The 21004-nt window shown below is 46.6% G+C and overlaps 1 protein-coding gene across 8 annotated transcripts in view; it reads right to left on the reverse strand.

The window, feature by feature from the left end:
- Positions 1–13276, reverse strand: part of msi2b (musashi RNA-binding protein 2b) — a 217566-nt gene extending 204290 nt beyond the window's left edge. For all 8 annotated transcript variants that reach the window (XM_042338451.1, XM_042338447.1, XM_042338450.1 and 5 more), the window contains exons 1-5: positions 13051–13276; positions 12092–12132; positions 11383–11464; positions 10537–10621; positions 7057–7098 (exon numbers count right to left, since the gene is read on the reverse strand). In XM_042338451.1, the coding sequence (XP_042194385.1) occupies positions 7057–7098; positions 10537–10621; positions 11383–11464; positions 12092–12132; positions 13051–13112 (312 nt within the window). In that variant the 5' untranslated portion in view covers positions 13113–13276. The remainder of the gene's footprint in view (positions 1–7056; positions 7099–10536; positions 10622–11382; positions 11465–12091; positions 12133–13050) is intronic.
- Between the last annotated feature and the right edge of the window lie 7728 nt (positions 13277–21004).

The raw sequence follows: 21004 nt of genomic DNA on the forward strand, positions 1-21004 counted from the left end.
TTTCGCAGGCAACTTAATACTCTAGAATCACTCACCCGCCTCAGTACTGCAGACTAGACTGATGGTCCGATGCAGTCCTGGGGAGGTGTGGGGGGTTGCATTGAGAAAGACGCCGCTGTTGGAAGAGATGTTAAACCAAGGTCCAAGTTAACCTGATTGGGAGCGTGTTATAGATCCCATGGCACTATTCAAAAAGAGAAGGGATTTTCTCCCAGTGCCCTGGCCAACAATCCCCCAACAACAACAACTTGCATTGATATAGCGCCCCTCAAGCAGGGCAGCGTCCCAGAGCGCTTGTCTCAACCCCCAACTCAAAATGGTCACTCACTTTATAAAACACTTGCATTTACATAACCCCCGTCACATGGGGCAGTGGCTCTTATGGCCGTTTACAGGACATCGTTGTGGGCAAATTTGGCTGTCGGGTTCGCCTACAAAATACAGAAGTCACTGCACATTACAGTATAACCTGTGAAGCCCTTTGAGACGTCCTCTTAACCTGAAAGACGAGATAACAGACGCAAGGGATTTTTTTTAAAGAACCTCCAAACATTAAAAAAGGTAAGCAAAATCCTGTGACTGCATCTGCCAAACAAACAAGAAAAAAAATAAGAGCAGGGAACATTAACTGTGTGTTGACTCCACATTAAGGATCCGCACCTGAGCCCACGAGAACGAGAGCCGAGGTGTCCAATTATTTGCCAGCAATATATGATTCTTCGGCGTCCGCTGCTGAAAACAGGAACGTATGCTTCATTGCCTCCGAGTGGCACTTTACATCAACACAGCTGACCTGCAGCGCAATTCCAGACGGAGTTTGTTTATCCCTTACCTATCCCCGAGTTTACAAAACAGGACAAATCATGCCCCCCACCGCCATTGAAGTCCCCCCCACCACCTTTGGCACATACACTTGAGCGCTGCTACATCTGTGCGGCTGCAAAAAATAGTCACTACACTTTGCAGTCAATAATTATAATCCTTACATTTGGGACAGCGGCAGCATCTTTCACACGTCAAAAGGAAGTCCAAAAGAGCTTTAGGGAAAGTGCTGTACAGTGGAACTTTAATCCAGTGAAGCGCTTTGAAACATCCTTCCAGTGTGAGAACTATAAAAAGCACCACTGCAAGGATTAATCCAAACTACACCTCTGTAACATGCTGCGATGCAGTACAAAACACATCTCTCCATAAGGTGAATACAGTGTACTATACCTCACCTTATATACCCAAATGCCCTATACAATAAACATGTGCAAAACCGCGCTGAAATAAATACATTGCACTTCAAAGGATGTGTTTGCGAGCATCTACTTCTCTTCCAAACTGGTGATAGGATGGGAGGGGGGTGAAAAGAGAAGGGGTGAAACATGTTGAGAGTTACAGCGATTGATTTTGTGTTGAGTCTCTAGCCTCAACCTTCATCTAACGAGGTAAGATCACTCTTTAGTCTATAACTCGGTGGATTTGGTGCTGATTTCTACAAGTACTGAAGGATACCAGACACAGTCCTGTTTCAACATCATTCAGCCTCTCCCCCACCCCCTCCACACCCAAGCAGGCCGAACTCAGTAGATAGAACATTTCCTCTCTCTCTCCGTTAACAAGAATAGAGATTCTTGGGTTTCATCAAGGAATGTTGCAGGCACAACATGCTCGTCTCTCCATTATTGTTCCTCGCTCCTCGTTCTTGTCATGTACTCCTTACCAGTCATCATAGGAAGGCAGAGCAGAAGGAAGGAAGGCATCAGAGGCGAAGAGGTTAAAAGAAAACTCTTGTGGGTTTTGTACGATAAGCAGAGAGAGACCTCGAAGGCTCGGTGCTTCCTTCAGAGACTGTGGATCCCGCACCAGGACAGTGTGCACGTGGCAGTGAACACTCTCTCCAGATTAACAGGTCTCTCGCTTCCCAGGCCATGCGGAGACACCGACCGCACAGGGTTAACAGCTCTTCGTAATGAAAAATAATGTTTGATACAATGTCTTAACACGTGGGGAGGACATCTCAAAGCACTTCACAGGAAAGATATACTGTGAACCTATGTGTGTTTTGTCGGCACCGAAGGGTCTGATCGGGGGTTGTAGTGGGACCCTCAGTGAGAAGAGCCAGCTCTGACTGCCAGACGGACAGACAGACAAAAAGTGCAGCCGGACAATGTCTGCACAAACATTTCAGTGGATCCAGGGCACTGGTGAAGCTATGAGCTCATCGGTTACAAGTCTGAGAAGGAGTGGACTACAGGAATAAGGAGTGGGAAAGACAGGCAAACGAGATTGTCCTCTAAAAGAGCCGGCCTAGGCACGATGGGCCAAGTGGCTTCCTTCTGTGCCGTAAATTTCTATGGTTGCCGTGTGTCAGGGTGGGGGGGACCCCACCCATTTACTGGAAGCCTTGATGCCTCGTGCACCGGAACCCCGAGAGGCCGAGTGTTTTGGTCCCCAGTCCTCAGATGAGCCAGAGAAATCGCGGCCTGTGATCGTTGTCCTCCCTGATCTGATTTTCACCCACGAGAGGAACCTTTTTCTTTTGCTCAGCCGTTGGCCTCGACACAAGCGGAAACCCATCGCCACATAGAAGAGTTTCCAAACCAAACAATATTTGGTTCCACTTGGGTGGTGCTGAACCAACTTGTGGTCTTCACAGCAACTCCCCCCACGCACCCACCCACTGTTGCATGTCGATAACACCTGGCCTCTACGTCACACCGCGACAACGCACACCCCTCCATTCCCAACAGGCGTGATTGGGAACAAGAGCAGAATTAGACAAGAACTGCCTGGAGCTGATGCAGCGAGGGAGGCACAGAGGTCAGCCGCGAGGGGGAGAAGGAGCAGAGCATCACTTCAGAATGTATAACATTCTGCCGGGTGAGCATTAAAATAAAGGCAGCGTGAAGCAAGGCTCCAGCCTTCTGCACTTGTGTCCCGTCCGGCAAAGGGAACTTTTCGATCCAGAAAAAACAGGTCGTTTTTGTGTGCCGTACTGTCAGCTGTCACGCTAAACCCAGTTTGCCTGATCAGGTGGACGTTAAACAGACCCGTGGCATAATTTGAAAAAAGGGGACTCTACCCTGTGTGAGGGGCGTTAAATAAATGCATGTTGTTGTTGCTGTTGGGTCACAGGAGGTGACTCTGGGGGAATTGAAGGATTAGGACTAAAGCACGGCTCCGGCTAAGCGAACTGCTCTTTGACTGAAACAGCAGCGTGAGAAGAACAAATGCCCACAACTTCAACTGCATCACACGACGAAGTTGGTGGAACGGCGCTCATGCCCAGAAGAGACAGACAGAGAGAGACAGACAGAGATGGAGAAACAGCACTTCACGTATAGTCATAGCCACAGTTGACAAGTGTCAACGTGTGGTGCCTATTCTTTAACCTTTCGTGTACCTTGTGCAAAAGGGTAGGGGTGAGTGAAAGCAGAAAAGGTATGGTGATGATGGCGATGGTGCTGGCAGTGCGGAGGGGGTTGGAGGTTGAGGCTATTTTCAGCTGCGGATACAATACAGGGAGTTGTCCAGCAAGTCCTGTTTGTTCAGGTGAAGGACTTGGGCCCAGCACGGCTGTTGCACAGACTGCGCTTAATCACACTAATCATTCAGTAGTCAGTAAGCTAGATGAGTCAGTGCCAGGGCAATACTGATTAGACTCTTCACAAGCTGACAGCCCAACAGAAATTTACACCAGAAATTTCCGAGCAAGCAGAAGAGGTAAAATCATTATCAAAACAAAGAAATGCTCGCTTATTTTCATTTCAACTTCCAATTTTCTCTCCCTCTCTTCGCCTCCAGATAAGCTTCTTCGAGTGCCCAGTGCCTTCTAGCATCTCACCGCGAATGACCAGATAGTGAGTGCTGGCAGACTACACAACTGGGTGAGGAGAGAGGGGGTGGGGGGGGTGGGGGGGAGAGACAACGACGACACAGAGGAAAAAGCTAGAACCCAGTGACATAACGCATCCGTCATCCAACCAGCGAGATGACTGGGTTGGGGTGGGGGGAAAAAGAGGAAGAACTGAACCATGGTGAGATCTTAACAGTTCGCCCCCTCTCTCTCACGCACACACAGTCAATCAAACAAACTAAATTTATGCAATCACCACATTTCCATTATGTAACATTGGCTTTCCCAAAGTGCTTTGAGACGTCTCGATGATAAGATAATGTGCGATATCAAATGCAAGAATTATTTTCACTGTATTGTGTCATATTAGATTATATTAAGTTCTATTATATTGGGCACCTGAGCCAGTTGTAGACCTTGTGTAAACTGGGGGGGGGGGGGTGATGTACATCGACAGTACCTTCCAGGGTAAATCAAAGCACAATCTTTTGCTGAACAAATGCACCACCTAACCCCTCTGTGGGAGTTGATTTGCTCCTCTGCTAACTACACGCAGTACAGAACAGGCTCAGTCGCTCCAAACTCCTTCTCCACTGTTTATTGCTCCGACTTATTAATGCATCCAGATCACCCCATTTATTTGAAATGATTTGACAGCCTTTTAATGCACATCACACTCGCGCCGAAAAACACTTGTGCGCTTGTTAAAGGATCTTCAAGACACCTGCAAATTGGATGCAATCGGCAAAGGAGCAGCTCCTGCAGCCTGTTGCTAACGTTTCTGGGTTTCAAGTGAGACTTAAAAAGGGGACTGTGGGCTGTCGCAGAATCTCCAATTTGCAAGCCAAAATATTCCAGCACGCAGGAGACGATTCGAGCAAAGCTAAAGAGCGTGGTGGTGTGTGCTGCAGTAGGCTGGCTGACAAGTGTGGAAACAAGGCACGAGGACACACAGACAGTGGTACCTCACCCAAATGGGTATGGTTCATGTATGGGACCAGACGAGTGATGATGGGGAGGGGGGAAACTTAAATTGGAGTTGTGGTACAGAACATCCATGGTTCGTGTAGAATGGCGTAACAGGCTCGAGGGGCTGAACAGCCTACTCCTCTTTCTACATTAACAGTAGCCTTGGTTAAGCTTAATTTCACCTGCTGTCGAGCAACAAACTGAGGCCTTTGCTAAGGGGAGAGGGTACAACAACAACAGAGTACGAGGGAGAGCCAGGCGTCCCTGGTGGCTGGCTGAGGCATGAGCAGAGCTACGGATATGGCCAGGGAAGAGGAGCAGGATGAGAATGTTCCCTAATATAAAAGCAAGCCTCTCAATGTACGGGGGAAAGAAGGTGTGACCTCTGTCCCAGAGCACTTGCTTTCTCAGATTTGTTTCGCTTTCCCTAAATTACCCAGTCACAACCTTTCCTGGAAAGGTGAAGCATTGAGCCAGAAAAGAGAAACACCTAATAAAACACTGCACCCTACTGGTTCTCTGAGAGTCCCTTTCTCTCACACCTCAAAAGAACCAGATTTACTCCCACCCGTTTATTTTGGCTTTAATCATCCACCTCCCACCACCATCACCATCTCCTTTCCCCACGACACGAATCCTCAACGCACTCAATGATGCACAGGTTAGAAAGTCACACCCCAGTCTTTGCAGAGTTACCTGATCCTCAGGCAAGATAACAGCTAGTGAACTACACATGGCCTCAGTGATACCATGCACACAGGCTGGTTCACTCTCCAAAGTTGGCTCGATTATATATCATTAGAGATCGCACAAAGGAGCACGGACTGCGTTTGCTGTGAGGCTAAACAATTTCTGGCTCCACATAATTGTGCTGCTATTCACACAAGCGCTGTTCAATGAGGTTTTTTTCATTACTATCCCATTATATCAAGAGGCAGGTGAACACACTCCTTCTCCAAAGCGCAATTTAAAACAAAATCCACTTCAAAGGATTTTCGGGTGCATAGGCTTCAGAATTCAACAATGACAATGGTACACAGTATTGACACAGCCCCACCTGGGAGGGTACAGACTGGGGTCTATGCAGATACAAACGGCTACACCACTGCAGTGAGAGGGCGGCAGTCCCCAGGAAGAGGGCGACATTAGTTCTCGAAAACAACTTAAAAAAAATTTCACATCAAAAACTAGGATTGGACTCCTCCAGGCAGCGTGGTTTCCCTTCAAAGCAGGAGTGTCTGATTCTGGCACACAGTAAGGTTTCAATAATGTCCATGTTATTAGAGGGGGTTGGAGGAGGAAGGTACAAAAAAGGAGGGAGTCACAAGGAGGGAATCTTATCCCCCCCCACATTAGCAGAGGAACAGCTCTGCAGGTCACTAACCCCCCCCCCCCCCCAGACTATGAAAGATGATGGAAGAGCATGAACAATCTACTTTATTCTCCCCTCCCCTTTGTGAAAACACACACGCGCACAAAGCTAATTCTCCTTCTCTTTTGACAACGAGACGCTACCCCAGTAGGTCCTGAAGCGAGTGCAATCCGCCCCAGGGAGAGGGACAGAAATCTACATAATTTGTCTCTGACCCATTCATATCCTGTCAGCTCAGAAGCAAAGCAGCGTTAAGCAACTCCACATGTTGACCCTCTCAATCAGAAGGTCTAAGGCCAGCGGAAAGTTCAAGCCCAGCACCGCAGTGCCCATTTCCAAAGGACAGACGCGGGGATTACTACACAACACACTGCTTGTCTGGCCAGCTCTGCTTTCTCCTCCCCTCCCTCCTCCACCCCTCTCTCTCTACTAATGAAGCTAAATACCGAGCGTTAATCCATCTGTTGTAATCCTATTTCAGCAAGATCAAGAAGAAACATGGCCTTCTACTTTCCGCAAAAGAAAAAAAAACTTATATAATACGCCCTGACAACAAATTAAAATCCTTCCCTCGACCCACCAGCCTCATTCGAGAGTTAGATGCTTGAGAAACCTCGAGACTAGGATTAGGAAGGTACGACCATTAGGGTTGCAAATTAACAGTAAAGTAGGACACAAAGTGATTCTCTTGCAGCGTCACAGGCTCTATAGCAACAACCAACTGTCTGCATGTTCATTACAGTCTCCTTTGTTAGCCCCAAACTTAGGCTGCTTTCCCCCCAATCATCCAATAACAATGACTTACTATGTACGCATTGGGGGAGGGGAGGGGGAGAAAGGGGAGGAACATTGTATTGATCTTCCCACTTACCTTGGGCTGTGCTCTTCGGGGAAATGCAACCTTTGGGTCAATCTGTTGGAGCAAATCAGAGAATGGGTAAGGAAACGATCAGGCGCATCCCTGTCTCTGGCCATTCATAATCAATGTGGCGTTTCTCAGGCAATAAAGACATTCTTACAGCAACGTCTAAACCTTGACAAAGGAATGGGAAGGTGGAGGGTGTGGGGTGGGGTGTGTGGGTGGGATATTCAGGATCTGTTCCATTCTCCAATGATATTAAATTGGGAGTTTGAAAAGGCGTTTGACACCTCGCTTCGGTACCAATGTTCGTTTCATTTCTCGTCTGATTGGAGCCATTTTTCAAGAGACCTGTTTTATTATATAGAAGATGCATGCCCTGCTTTGACGGACGTTTTGACAGCAACTGCCGAATGAAGGCATGGGATTAAATATCTCTTTATTTTCCTCTTGGCCTCCCTCCACACGTTCAACCTTCGCCTAATCACACAAGCCACTGAGGCCCCTTTCCTAAGTGTTTTCCTCCCCCCCACCACCTCCCTCCCCCATTAAATCCACCTGACTATCGAAGGAATAATTCCAATAGCCACCCCACCAAGACCAGAAACCATTGATACCGAACTACCGGTGTGTGTAACGCAGCTGCCCCCCCCACCCCCAGTGAAGATCAGATCAGAATACAGATCAGCCTATGTACCTCCAACTAGGCAACCGGTCTCAACACTCCCTGCTGCCCCCTGCACACCTGGATCCTTTAACCAAGGGGTGTGGGGGGGGCGGGGAATTATATATTATTCAAAACTAATCCTACAATTCTCTGTTGGAGGAGGGACTGACGCTGGCCCAAAAGAAATTAGGCCGATGGTAGCTTGGATGTGTCTTGGGACGTCCTCCTGACATGAAAGACGCTACACAAATGTAATTTGTTGTTGTTGGGTATCGAACAAAAAAGGTTTGAGTTTGTTACAAACAAAAGTGTCTATTGCAGAGCGACACAAGCAATCGCAACATAAGTGTGAACAGTTCCCTCAGTACCAGAAGACTCCAGTTTTGAATACAGTGCCTTGGGACGGTCTCCCATCGCGATTGGCACTCATCTGCTGCTGTTGAATCCCAATTCTCAGTAATATCCGTCTCTTCAAAAAAAAAACCCTGGAGACAAAGGTCACTAGGACCTGAGCATCGGCTGTGCGGGAGTCACTCTGTGAAGTCACCCGTGTGAATTCTCCTCCTTCATAACCTCCTGTGCAGCCAGTCCTCGAGCTGCCCCCCCCCCAGCACAGCCACAGCATGGCCGGCAGAGCCAGAACACATGGTCCAGTTGTCTCACTTATTTCTATTTCCTCCTCTCTCCCACCTTCGCCTTCGAGACCCCCCCCCCCTCCCCCCCCCCGGCTCACCCAACAAACTCTTGCTCCCTCATGAGTTACAGCTATTTTGCAGCCTCGGTCATATGACTGCACGGCAATGGGGAAAAAATCTTTTGCAATTCCACGGTCTGTCTCCCTCAAATCATGTCATTTCTTTCCTCCCAAACACTGCCGACCAAAACAAAGCACAGGATGATTCACTCATCGCCTGTTTATTTTATGTATATATATATTTTTATAAAATATTTACAGGCCAACATTCCCTGAGCACTGGCTTTTCCAATCGAAGTTGCGATTTTTTTTCCATATTTAAAAAAGACGACCGATTTTAATGATTTACTATTGACACGTCGTCAAAAAACAGACAACAGAAGTGTGAAAATCTTTTTCTCTCAACAACACGATTAGTCACTAAAATCAGTCACTTTTTAGGACCAAGCAGACCACAAGTTAAACTGCAGCACGGAGGACACAGCTTTGCTTTCATTTTAAGATTTCAGACAGTTTCGAAGTGCGACCAACACAGGCCAAGGGGNAAAAAAAGGAGATCATTGATTCGGATACTTATTTTAGAAAACCAAAACAATATAATTGTGCACCTTCTAGTGTTTAAAACAGGTCAATACTACAATTTTTCCCCCAAAAAAAGTTTTTACTGAAGCATCTCTTTGAACACAAGTTAAAACACCCCACACAGTGGATTTTATTTTTTCTTTCCCACTCGTTGTTTTAATATTAAAGCATTAACCTCCTTTATGCAGTTTGACATCTCTTGTGGTTATAGACATTTAATCCAGTCTGTCAAACGGAATTAACAGTGGGAGTTTTAATTATCTCACCCAATGTCGTAGAAGGTTGCCTGAGAAACCGATTCCGCACCTAAAAGAATTTTAATTTTGTATAAGGAGAGAAGAAAAAAGTGATAGATTTCTCATCTAGAAACTGCAATCTCTAACTACAACTAACCTCCCAGGCAGGTAATTGAAGAAAAAAAAACACTAGCTACGTACCAAGGTTGGTTTTTTTTTGCAACTGACTAAAATATTTTTTTATTTTGCAGACCAGATTTTTAAAACTAGGTATTTATCAACAAAAAAAACTATTAAATGAAAAAATAAATAAAATTAGTCTGTTAGGTCTAACTAGATGTGTTTTTTTGTGTGAAATCACTAACTACAGTTCTTCTAGAAGTGACTAAAACTAGTTTCTGATGCAGGTTGTCATTACCTAAACAATGCTTTAATGCAAGTGTAAACAACAGCTTCGTTTCCATGTGAATACCCAACCGATCGGTTTGCTGCCCTGAACCTTGGAACAAAGTCAGAAGGGGACAGAACACTACAAACAGGTGCTAAAGACACAAAATGCAAAAGAAATAGTCAACAAGGAGCACTCTCATTCATGCGAAACACAGTCACAACTCACAGGTCTTGTGCCTGTCCTCTTCGATTTCTCTCTCTTTTTTATAATTAAAAAAAAGTACAAACTTTCTGGTTTAAATAAAGTTGCAGTTATCAGTTGTTTTGTTTTAACCCGTAAAAATAAAATCTGGCATCTGTGTTGGAGGGAAGGGCGAGATTGTATGTTCCAAAAATACAGATCAACCGGTTTGCCTTTCTTTCATCTTTGCACCCTACTGCCCCGAAAAGGAAATCAGATAGCATGCAATCGCAAGGCTCCATTTAACGGGGCAACTGGCCATTTATCTATCGGTCGCTAGGCGATTCGATCGTCGATACGATAACGACATGAAATTGACAGCTAAGAGATTCCGGGTTGGGGCAAACGGGGTGATAAATACAACATTTGAAGGGACCCCACAGGTTTAACTGCAGGAATATTAATACCGGTCTTTATATCTTTCTTCTCCACACACACACACATATATATATACACACACACACATACAAACATACCCATCAGCATGTGTTTGTCTCTTAATACCGTGAGACGCACAAGCAACGAGTGACCTTTTCATATACATATATATACACACACACACATATATGATTTTATATAAATATATATAAATAAAAAAAAGATTAGTTCGTTACAGATTTTTTTTAAAAAAAAAGACACACCGAAGGAAGGCAAAAACCGACAAGAGAAACAAGACACATACCGTCTTCGAGTCCAATTCGTGATGGGGCTGAGCTAACACTTTATCGACACTTGCGGGGTCGGCAAACGTAACGAAACCGAAGCCTCTGAAATGACACAAAGACGCGAGAGTCAAGTAAATAAGGAGCAGAAGGGAAGGAGGGAAGAGAGAGAGAGAGAGAGATGGGGAGGTGGGAAGAGGGAGGTGGGGGGAGGATGAGGGTGTCAAAATATCCTCCTTTCGACCTCACAAGACAAGAGAGTGAGTGAGTGTGAGAGAGAGAGAGAGAGAGAGAGAGAGACGGGATACAAACGTAGCGAAAAATAGGCGACAGAGACACAGACACAGAGTATCACCTCCACACACCAGGACAATGTCAAAAAATAACCTCCTCCCTCCCACCCTCCCTCCCTCCCCACCCAAGACACTACTCTGTGTCCTGTTATGCATCCTCCCCCCCCCCCCCCACACCCCACTACACCCCCCACTACAACCACACAATCGGAAGAATTCCAACTCCAAACTCTTTTGTCTCTCTTTTATTTTTTTTATTTAAAAGGAACACCCACCTACACACAACCCCCCCCACCCACCCCACACACCCCCACCCCACACACACACACCCCCCCCCCCCCCCCCACACACACAATCTCAAATCGATAGCAAACTTATTTTCAATCGATCGCTTTTGTTTGAAACCACAGACACACAACACACACGTTTTCTGTGCGTTTTTTTTAATTAAAAAAATAGATGCGATCGTATATATATATATATATATGATATAGATGTACATATAATACACATATATATTATAGAGTGAGAGAGAGATGAAAACAAAAGTAACCCCCCCCCCCCACCCCTTACCTGGATCGCTTTGTGGTCGGGTCTCTCATGACCATACATTCTCTGATTTCGCCAAATTTGCTAAAATAGTCCCTAAGGCTATCTGTGAGAGAGAGAGAGAGAGAGAGAGAACGTTTTAGAGGAAGGAGGGGGGAAAAAAAGGGGCAAAAAATAACAACAAAAAAACAACAACCCGCACAAATATCAGTCTCACAGGGCACGGCGACGGGGGGTCTCCCCCCCACACACCCCACACCCCCCCCCCCCCACACCACCAGATTCAATCCCAAACCCCTATGTAAAGGCGCGTTAGGGGTCGTCTGGAGGACCCGAGCAACTCCATGATGTTACACTGTACCATCACAATAACCCGCCCCCCCGCCAGATATCCTGTACAACACAACCTTGTGAAAAACACTGCAACTAAAATAAAAGAGACCGAGAGAGAGAGAGAGACAGACAGAGAGAGAGATGGCTCACATTCGCCACTTGCTTCTTCCTGCTGTTGGCTTCCCCCCCACCCACCACCACCACCATCACCCCATCCCTCTCTCTCTCTCTTTATTTTCTCCCCCCCCCCCCATAAATAAATAAACAAACACACACACACACAAAAAAAAAAGCGCTGGGAATTTAAAAAAAAAGGAAGGAGAGACAGAGAGAGAAAGACTTTCTCTCGGGCTCTCTCTCTCTCTCTCTCACTCACTCTCTCCCACTCTCTCTCTCTTACCTGGGGAGGTCTGCCAGCTCAGGCCGCCGATGAACATTTTACTAGGAGAAAACACGACAGAAGTGAGCACAGATGTCAGATCGGCCATTTTGACGTGTAACTTACAGCTAAAAAGGAGAGAGAGAGAGAGAGGGGGGAGAGGGGAGAGAGAGAGATCGAGCAAGGAGAGAGAGAGAGAGAGAGAAGAAAGAGAGGGGGGGGTTATTGTGTATTGAAGTGGGGGGGGGAGAGAGAGACAGACAGACAGGCCCGGTCACTCTACTGCCGATTGCCCTACATAACATACGTGTGCAAAAACAAACCCACTAAAAGCTGCGAAGAAAACACTCGGAAAAAGAAGAGGCAGAAAAAAGATCAAAAAGCTGCGACTAAAGGAAAAAGAAAGACAGAGAGAAAGAGAGAGAGAGAGAGAGAGAGGGGGGGAGGGAGAGTGAGGGGGGGAGAGGGAGAGTGAGGGGGGGAGAGAGAGAGAGGGAGAAAGAGAGGGGAGAGAGAGAGAGAGAAAGAGTCACATTGAAATAGAAAGTGAATTAAAAAGGAATTACAGACAGAGTGCGATGGGGGGTGTTGGGTTGGGGGGTGTTGGGTTGGGGGTGTTGGGTTGGGGGGTGTTGGGTTGGGGGGGTGTTGGGTTGGGGGGGTGTTGGGTGGGGGGGTGTTGGGTTGGGGGGTGTTGGGTTGGGGGGGTGTTGGGTTGGGGGGGTGTTGGGTGGGGGGGTGTTGGGTTGGGGGGTGTTGGGTTGGGGGGTGTTGGGTTGGGGGGGTGTTGGGTTGGGGGTGTTGGGTGGGGGGTGTTGGGTTGGGGGGGGTGTTGGGTTGGGGGGGTGTTGGGTTGGGGGGGTGTTGGGTTGGGGGGGTTGGGTTGGGGGGTGTTGGGTTGGGGGGTGTGGTTGGGGTTGGGTGGGGGGTGTTGGGTTGGGGGGGTGTTGGGTTGGGGGGGGGGACCTGACCTGACTTACCCCGGGTCGTGCTGCGAGTCGCTGGGGCTACCGGAGGTGGCTTGGCTACCGTCTGCCTCCATCACTGTGTCTATCGCTACCGACTAAAGAGAAGAGCCCCGGCTCCGGCTCAGCCCCGGCTCAGCCCCGCTCGCAGAATGGACTCACAGCCGGGAAGGAGCTCAGCCTCACACGTGGGATCAGCTGCTGGGTCCGAGCGCCTGAGCCTGAGCCCCGCCCCCTCCCCCCACCCATGTGGGCGTCACTCCGGAGGGGGGAGGGGCCTTCCGGACACGCCCCCCTTTTTTTTAACCTCCCTCCTCTGACCAATCGCCGCCCTGGCCCCGCCCAGCCCGCGGCCCGGCACCCCTTCCCCCATTGGCCGCCGCTCGGTGTCGCGGCGCCGCCCGCCGCCGCCGCCGCCCCTCCCATTGGCTCGCCTGCTGACGCAACAAAGGGGCGCGATGATGGGCAGGTGGGAGCGGCTGGCCATTGGCCGGGGCCCCCCCCCGTTGTCATGGAAAGCGGCGTCGATGCCAATCACGTCATCGCACAACAGCGCGGAAGGAATCGACACACACACAACGCAACACAACACACACACACAGCACAGCCCTCTGAGTGTTCACTGATGGGGCCACACTGACCACCATTCACACACACACACACACACACAGAGGGAGAGGGAGAGGATGATGGCAATTTATCATCATCATAATCCTTGCATTTGATACAGCTCCTCCCCGTCGCTTCTCCCAGACGTCCCTCGGAGCGCTTCGCGGGAGACGCTGCGGAGCGAACCGACTCCCCCCACCCCCCACCCACACCCCCGCGTGGTGGGCGAGACCCGGCAGAGGGATCGCGCGCGGCCGCGAACCTCACCTCACCCCCCCCCCCCACCACCACCACCACCACCCACCCCCCACAAACATCCAGGGAGGTTGAGTGACCCCATCTTTTCTGTGCACAGGACGCAGAGCGCTACAGAGCAGCGAGGTACAGCCGGGGGGTGGGAGGGGGGGGGCGGGAAATAAGAGGCCATCCATCGGTGTTTGGAGATCGGCCGGACTGACCGATTCACACACAGAGAGGAGAGGGGGGAGAGAGAGAGAGTTCCCAACTCAAGTGAGGAGTTGCCTGTTGCAGCCAAGTACAGGCAGAGGAAGAGATCCGAGTCCCCGGCTTTACTACATACAGAGTGTTTGCACATGAGCTACGCCGACCACAATTCAGAGAGAGAGATTCAAATCAAGAGAGCGGCTCGCTACAGGCGGGAAGAGATCGCCATCAGTCCTTGGGTTATTACAATGTGTTTGCAGATGAGCTACACTCATCACAACTCACAGAGAAAGAGAGAGAGTTTTGCCCACAAAAATTCACTTTACAATATTCTGCAAAGCGCTTTGTGATGCCTCGAAGACGTGATAAGACACTATATTAAATGCAAGGATTATTTGTTAAGTTTTCCTCTCAGTGAGGACAGAGCAGGCAGTACAGGCAGGGGAAGCCATCTCCTAGTTTTATTCCAGAGTGTTTGCTGATCATTTATAAGGAAAAACATTCTCAGAGAGAGAGAGGGGGGCCGGGCGTTCCCTATCAGTGAGGGCATAGCAGCCAGTACTGCCAGGGAAAGACATCTCCAAACTCTGACTTTATAGAGAGTACTTGCAAATGAACACAATTTACAGAGAGAGAGAGAGAGGTTTCTTATTCAGGACAAAGGATGTTCAGGCACAGACTAGGAAAGAGGTCACCCATCGCTGGCTTCATTGCAAAATGTGCAGGAGATCCACATTGAACACAATGCACATAGAAGAGAGGGAGGGCCGGAGAGAGCAAGTTTCCTTTCCAGTGAGGGCAGAGAGCAGCCAGACACAGGCAGAAAAATAGATAATCAGTCCCTGGGCTCACACAAATTCAGAGAGAGAGAGAAAGAGGGAGAGAGAGAAGTTTCGCTCTCATTCAGGATAGTGAGTGGTCAGGACAAGGCAGGGAAAGAAATCATCAATCGTTGTATTCAGTGAAAAGTGTTTGCATAAGGAAAGGTGGGTGTGTGGGGGGGGGGGGGGGGGGAGTCAGAGATCCACACAACACAGATTACATAACATGTCGATCAACAGTCACACCACTTGCAGGCAAATTAATTAATGTTGCACGGATGATTAGTGCAATTAACCCCCATCTCAGGCGCATTTTAATACTTTTTCCTTTTGATCGCATTTTCATTTCTCCTTTTTGTTCTTTTCTGCCTTTCGCTTTTATCTAGTCAGTCATTTCCTTCATTCCCAGAACAAAATAAAGGCCCCATTGTGTTCCTTTATCTGAATACTAACATACCGGGATCTCATCAGCCCGCTCTCTTTTATTTCATGTGTATATTATCCCAGGCTTTTCTAATACAGACCCAGCCAGGCTCACAGCTGTGATTTCCAAGTATCAGGTTATCATTGCTAAAAAGCATTTGTTTCGCTCTTCTAGCACAGCTTGTGCCTTTCTGTGGCTGGTGGAAATAACTGATTTCTAACATTACTAATAATGAACGCAAGGAAAACATCTCTGATNTTTTTTTAAACGAAAAATTTCCTCCATGAATGTATTTAGGGCCGCGCTTTCAGCCACCACGCCCCGAAACTCTGGAACACTTTTCCTCTATCCCTCCGCCCTGCCCTCTCCTTCCCCATCTTCAGGTCACGTCTGAAGACCTTCCTCTTTGACCGTGCCTACGGTCACCTCCCCCAGGCTCAGCATCATGCTCCACCACTGTCAAGCATTCAGGGACACTACCTTGCGTGAGGGGCGCTATATAAACGTAAGTTGTTGTGTTCTGCACCTATTGTGACATGAATCCTCTCAAATGTCTTTTTTTCAGACGCAGCAACAGGCTGTTTCTCACTTGTTTTAATTTGATAGCTCTCTCTCTCTCTCTGCCCATGCTCACACACAAGAGACATTTTCAGCAAAGTATCTAAGAAATTGCGAAATTATTTCACAACATGTAACTGTCAAGTGCTACGGGACACTAACCTGCGTGAGGGACGCTATATAAATGCAAGTTGTTGTTGTCGTCATGAAGCTCACTTTGCTGACATGTTGCACGGAGGATGGACAACTTGCATCTCAAATTCTTATTTTATTCATTCCCTTTTTTCAATTCTAGTTAATTCAGAAACTATGTTTTCTTGCCTTCTTCCCCATCACCCCACAAATAATATCCTAAGGACATAGAGTACCATATGAGGAGGAAAAGGATTCCATCCTATTATTTTTGGCAGATTCTAATAACGATGCTTGCATTTGACGTAGAGCCTTATCACATCGTCGAAACATTTCAAAGCGCTTCACAGGATTTTTGCTGTAAAGTGTAGTGACTTTGTACATTTGTGGGTGAACATAGATGATCTGTTGTCGTCACGTGGATAGAAACAAATAGAGCTAAGATAACAATGTTTATAACTTAATTAATCAAAAATCATGGACAAGAATTTTCCTTTGGAATATAACCTTTGTTTCTACTTATATTTCTCTCTCTCTGTCATGTTCTGAGTATGGGAGAGTGAGAAGGTAGGAAGAAAAATATGTGGAATCTATTAGAGTTGCGATAATTTCTCACTTAGCCACGGGATCTTTAACGGTTCAGGTGAACGGGCAGATGGGACCTCAGTTTAACGTCTCATCCAAATTGAGTTAAAAGTCCTGACTTTGGGTTTGAACCCACAAACTTCCTACTCGGAGATGAGAGTGCTAACAATTGAGCCAGGCCGACACATTACATATTGTACTTGACAAAAAAACCAAAGGAGAGATGAGGAGAATTTTTTTACACAGAGAGTTGTTACGGTCTGGAATGTACTGCCTGAAAGGGCGGTGGAAACAGATTCAATAACAACTTTCAAAAGAGAATTAGATAGTTACTTGAAAAGGAAAAAATTGCGAGGATATGGCGAAAGAGTGGGGGAGTGGATCTGATTAGGTAGCTCTTCCAAAGAGTTGGCACAGGCACGATGGGCCGAATGGCTCCTGCTGTGCTGTAATATACTATGATTCTATATTTCAATACTGAATCTATATAATTTGTTGGAAACTAAGTTAAGGATGGTTATTTTTCTCAAAAGTTATCATGCATAAAGGTCATTGTCTGTGTAATATGGGTGTTGTGAATGATTTTTGCACTTGGAATGTGACTAGCCAACAAGCTCAGCTGGTAAACCGAGTCAGTCATTCAGACATTGAAGTCTTCAGCTTCTGTGCTGAACTGGGGGTGGCAGAAAGGTGTGCCTCAATAGGGGCCTGTATCTCTGGGGCTAGGCATGGAAGGGGAACAAAATAAAGTCAGGTTTCTGCTCCTGATAACTATCCAGTGGCACCTGCTCGAGAGAGTACGTTTGTGAGTATCTGAAGTAGACAGGATTACACTCACTGAGTACATGGGTCCACAAGTAATGAATGGTTGCTTAGAGAAGGTGATTGTCGACCAGTGAACTGTCTGCCATATGAGTCAGGGAAAGAGGAGGGCAAACACACACAATAAGGGAAAGAATGTATTGTCGTCTTAATTACTTTACAACGCCTTTGTTACTCCTGCTTTCCTACCATCGGTCATCTCCCCTTTCTCTACTGCGCGGTGTCAAACTATGCCATTGTGCAGCTCTCCAAGACACCACCCATGTGAACGGCACTATATAAATACAAGCTATTGGTGAAGTTGTTTTTGCTTAGACTTATCTGAAACACTCCTCGTTGCTTTCAATAGTTCCACCGTGCATAAGCTCCAGTTTCTCCAAACTGCTACAGCCTGCATCCTCACCAGCACCAAACCACACACTTTTTCAAGGTCACCCTCACCTATGAATCCATTCACGCCCTAGCACTTCCTTATCTCTCTGATCATCTCCTACCCCTCTCCTCCGGTCTTCAGAAACAATGTTCATAGGTACATTTATATATCCTACTTACATACCCTTATATTCCCTGTGATACCCAGCATCTGTAATTGAAAAACCATACACCGACCTAATCATGTCTAGTCAGTCACCATAACTAATCCTGCTAGAGATTATTCTCTTTTCGCCTCGCTATTCTCTTTTCTCCTTCAGAGCTGTAGCTGGTTACCCACTATCCCACCACCAATCACATGTTAATAATAATAATCCTTGTATTTGATATAGCGCCTTATCACATATTCAAGACATCTCAAAGCGTTTCACAGAATATAGTGTTAAGTGAGTTGACTGTACATTTTGTGGGTGAAACACGGTAGCCCACAACAGTGTCCATAAACAGTCTTGGATTGAGTGACCAAGTTATTATTATATACGATCCCACCTTCCCATCTTATTTCAGCTGGAACCTGCTACATCATCTTCCACTGTGTACTCTCTCCTGCCTTGCCTGTCACAACCTTGCTGTGTTGCTAGACGCAGACGAGTGAGTGACAGCATGACTACATCACTGATTTCAGGCTCCATAATCTTTCCTCCCAGCCCATACACAGCTCAGTGTCCCAGCTCTCAGCATCACACAAATGTGTTGTCTGAGGATCCATCATACCTTATACCCCTTATATTAATATCTAATTTTATCTCACAGGCTGGATTAACATTGGTCTTCAAAGGGTGAATGTTGATTAACTGAAAAGCACACTTTAAATTTTCTGTTTAACGGTTTTAGAAGACACCGGAATTCAAATCAAGTATCACAATAACAAAAGTACAATGGCAGACTATAATAACATAATAATAATCCCTGCATTTGATATAGCGCTTTTCCCGTCTTTGAGATGTCTCAAAGCGCTTCACAGCATATACTGTAAATATTGACTGTATATTTGTGGGCGAAATGCAGCAGCCAATTGCCATTAGCAAGTACCATTAGCAAAGATAGGCACGTACAGAAACCCGCGGAGTTTAACCCTTTAAGTGTTAACCTCTGTTGAAAGTGGGCCACGACATATTGGATCTAAAGAATACCAGTAAATTCAGAAAACGTCAGATCATTCTGAACTCTGTAATTGAGAAGTACAGAAAAGTTGTATCTTTTTTAAATTTAATGTTGAGTTCCTACCCCAGTACTGAAAGAACTAATCAACAAAGCCTTTCTCTAGGGTCCAAGATTATTGTTGAAGAGACAAGTTTGCCCCTCCTTATGAAAACGATTATACATCAGATTATGGAGCCTGAAATCAGAGGTGTAGTCCTCCTGTCACTCATCTAGGATTATACTTATTCCTTTATTTTCTGCTTTCAATTATTTAATGCCTTCTAATCTTTGTTGATTACATATTGTGCTGGGTTCTATTCAAAATAAAGAGACATGGAGAGGCAAACAGAAAGACAGACAGGAGGAAACAGAAGGCGAAAGATAAGGAGAGTGCGAGACAATTACAGAGAGAGGGTGAGAGAGAAAAACAAAAATAGAATGAGACGGTCATTTTTACAAAGGTGTAACAGAATATAAAGGTGTGTGGAAAAGCTGAAACAGAGAAGCAATGGACATACAAATACACAAACAAACACACAAACACACACAGGGATAGCGGCTGAGAAACAAAAGGAAAGAGATGCATAGAGAGGGGGTTGGAAAGGAGGAAAGAATTCCGTTTGACTAACCACAGAGTAAAATGAACTTCCTCTCTCCATTACTTAAAGCGCAGTGACCACAGATCAACATGATCAAGCTGTGGTTAATTGTGTCTGGAGCCGGTAATATCGGAGCATAAAAATGGCTGTTTGCCATCATTATTTACCAGCTCATGAAACACTACTTTTAATAATTGGACAAAGCTATTTGTGCGATGCCCAAATGCCCATGGGAGACACCTTGCCAGTGCTTTGGGATACATTTATTTGCTGAAATAAAACCGTTGAATCATGTAAAACATCTTCTTTGCTGTTTAGCTACATCAAGTTCTCAGAAAATAAATAAAGTTTCAAAACATTTGACAACGTGCTATCTATTCTGAGTCTCTTCGATCCTTGATATACTGAGCACAAAATATATTGCTTCAAAAGAAGACGGCAGAGGAGACAAAGCGGATGAGCTGTCATTTTCTTTGAGCCCCTCACGGCTTCATTTCCAACGTTAATATGAAAGTTTTATGGAAAACAATTCCACACCTTGTTTCACTAATCCCCCATTCTGACAGCTCCTGGTTTACATTGTGTGAGGGGTGCCTAGATAGTAGGACCAGTCACTGCGGGCAGGTGTTCTCCCCACTCAACAACAACACTACAACTTGCATTTATATAGCGCTCTTCACGTGGAGTAGCGTTCCAGAGCGCTCAGCTTCTGCACGCCAAAGCCTTAATGGGTAGGGTGGCCCTAGCTGAACAAGCAGCATTAGGGTTAGGGTTAGACAATGCTATCGATGGCAAGCTAAACTGTTTTACCCCCAACGCACACTCTGGGGTCTCCAAGCCTTGACTTTTACCAACCTCCATCTAGAATTAGGTGAGCAGGGTTCATCCTTCCAAGGGGGGAGAGTGTGCATTCCATTCCAGACATGGAAACATCTATGAGTAGGTGGCTTACATGGAACCCTCAGTCTGGTTTGGATATTCTTAAAGTAAGGTGATGAACTCTCCCTCAATCCCTCCGCCTTGCCCCCTCTCTCCTCTTTTTTAAGTCCCGCCTGAAAAACTTCCGCTTCGTCCAAGCTTAGTTACCTCCCCCCAACACAACCCCCGCCCACCCCCCACCCCAATCCCAACTCGGAGTCAGGCTCCGCCACTGTTAAGCGCTCTGAGACACTACCCTGCTTAAAGGGCGCTATATAAGTGCAATTTGTTGTTGTTGCTGTTGATGGTTGTCAGACACCCAGCTGACTAAATAAATAGACAGTAAGCGTGAGTAGGATTCCAATCATAAGAAGAGAAGTAAGGAGATGAAACAGAGCCCAGGCTCCAACCTCACCCAACCTCACCCAGATACAGCACTTTATAGCATAAAATCACAAAGTCAAGGTTAAGAAGTTGGTTTC

The sequence above is a fragment of the Callorhinchus milii genome, unplaced genomic scaffold (genome assembly GCF_018977255.1).
Source record: "Callorhinchus milii isolate IMCB2004 unplaced genomic scaffold, IMCB_Cmil_1.0 Scaffold10, whole genome shotgun sequence".
Taxonomy (NCBI): domain Eukaryota; kingdom Metazoa; phylum Chordata; class Chondrichthyes; order Chimaeriformes; family Callorhinchidae; genus Callorhinchus; species Callorhinchus milii.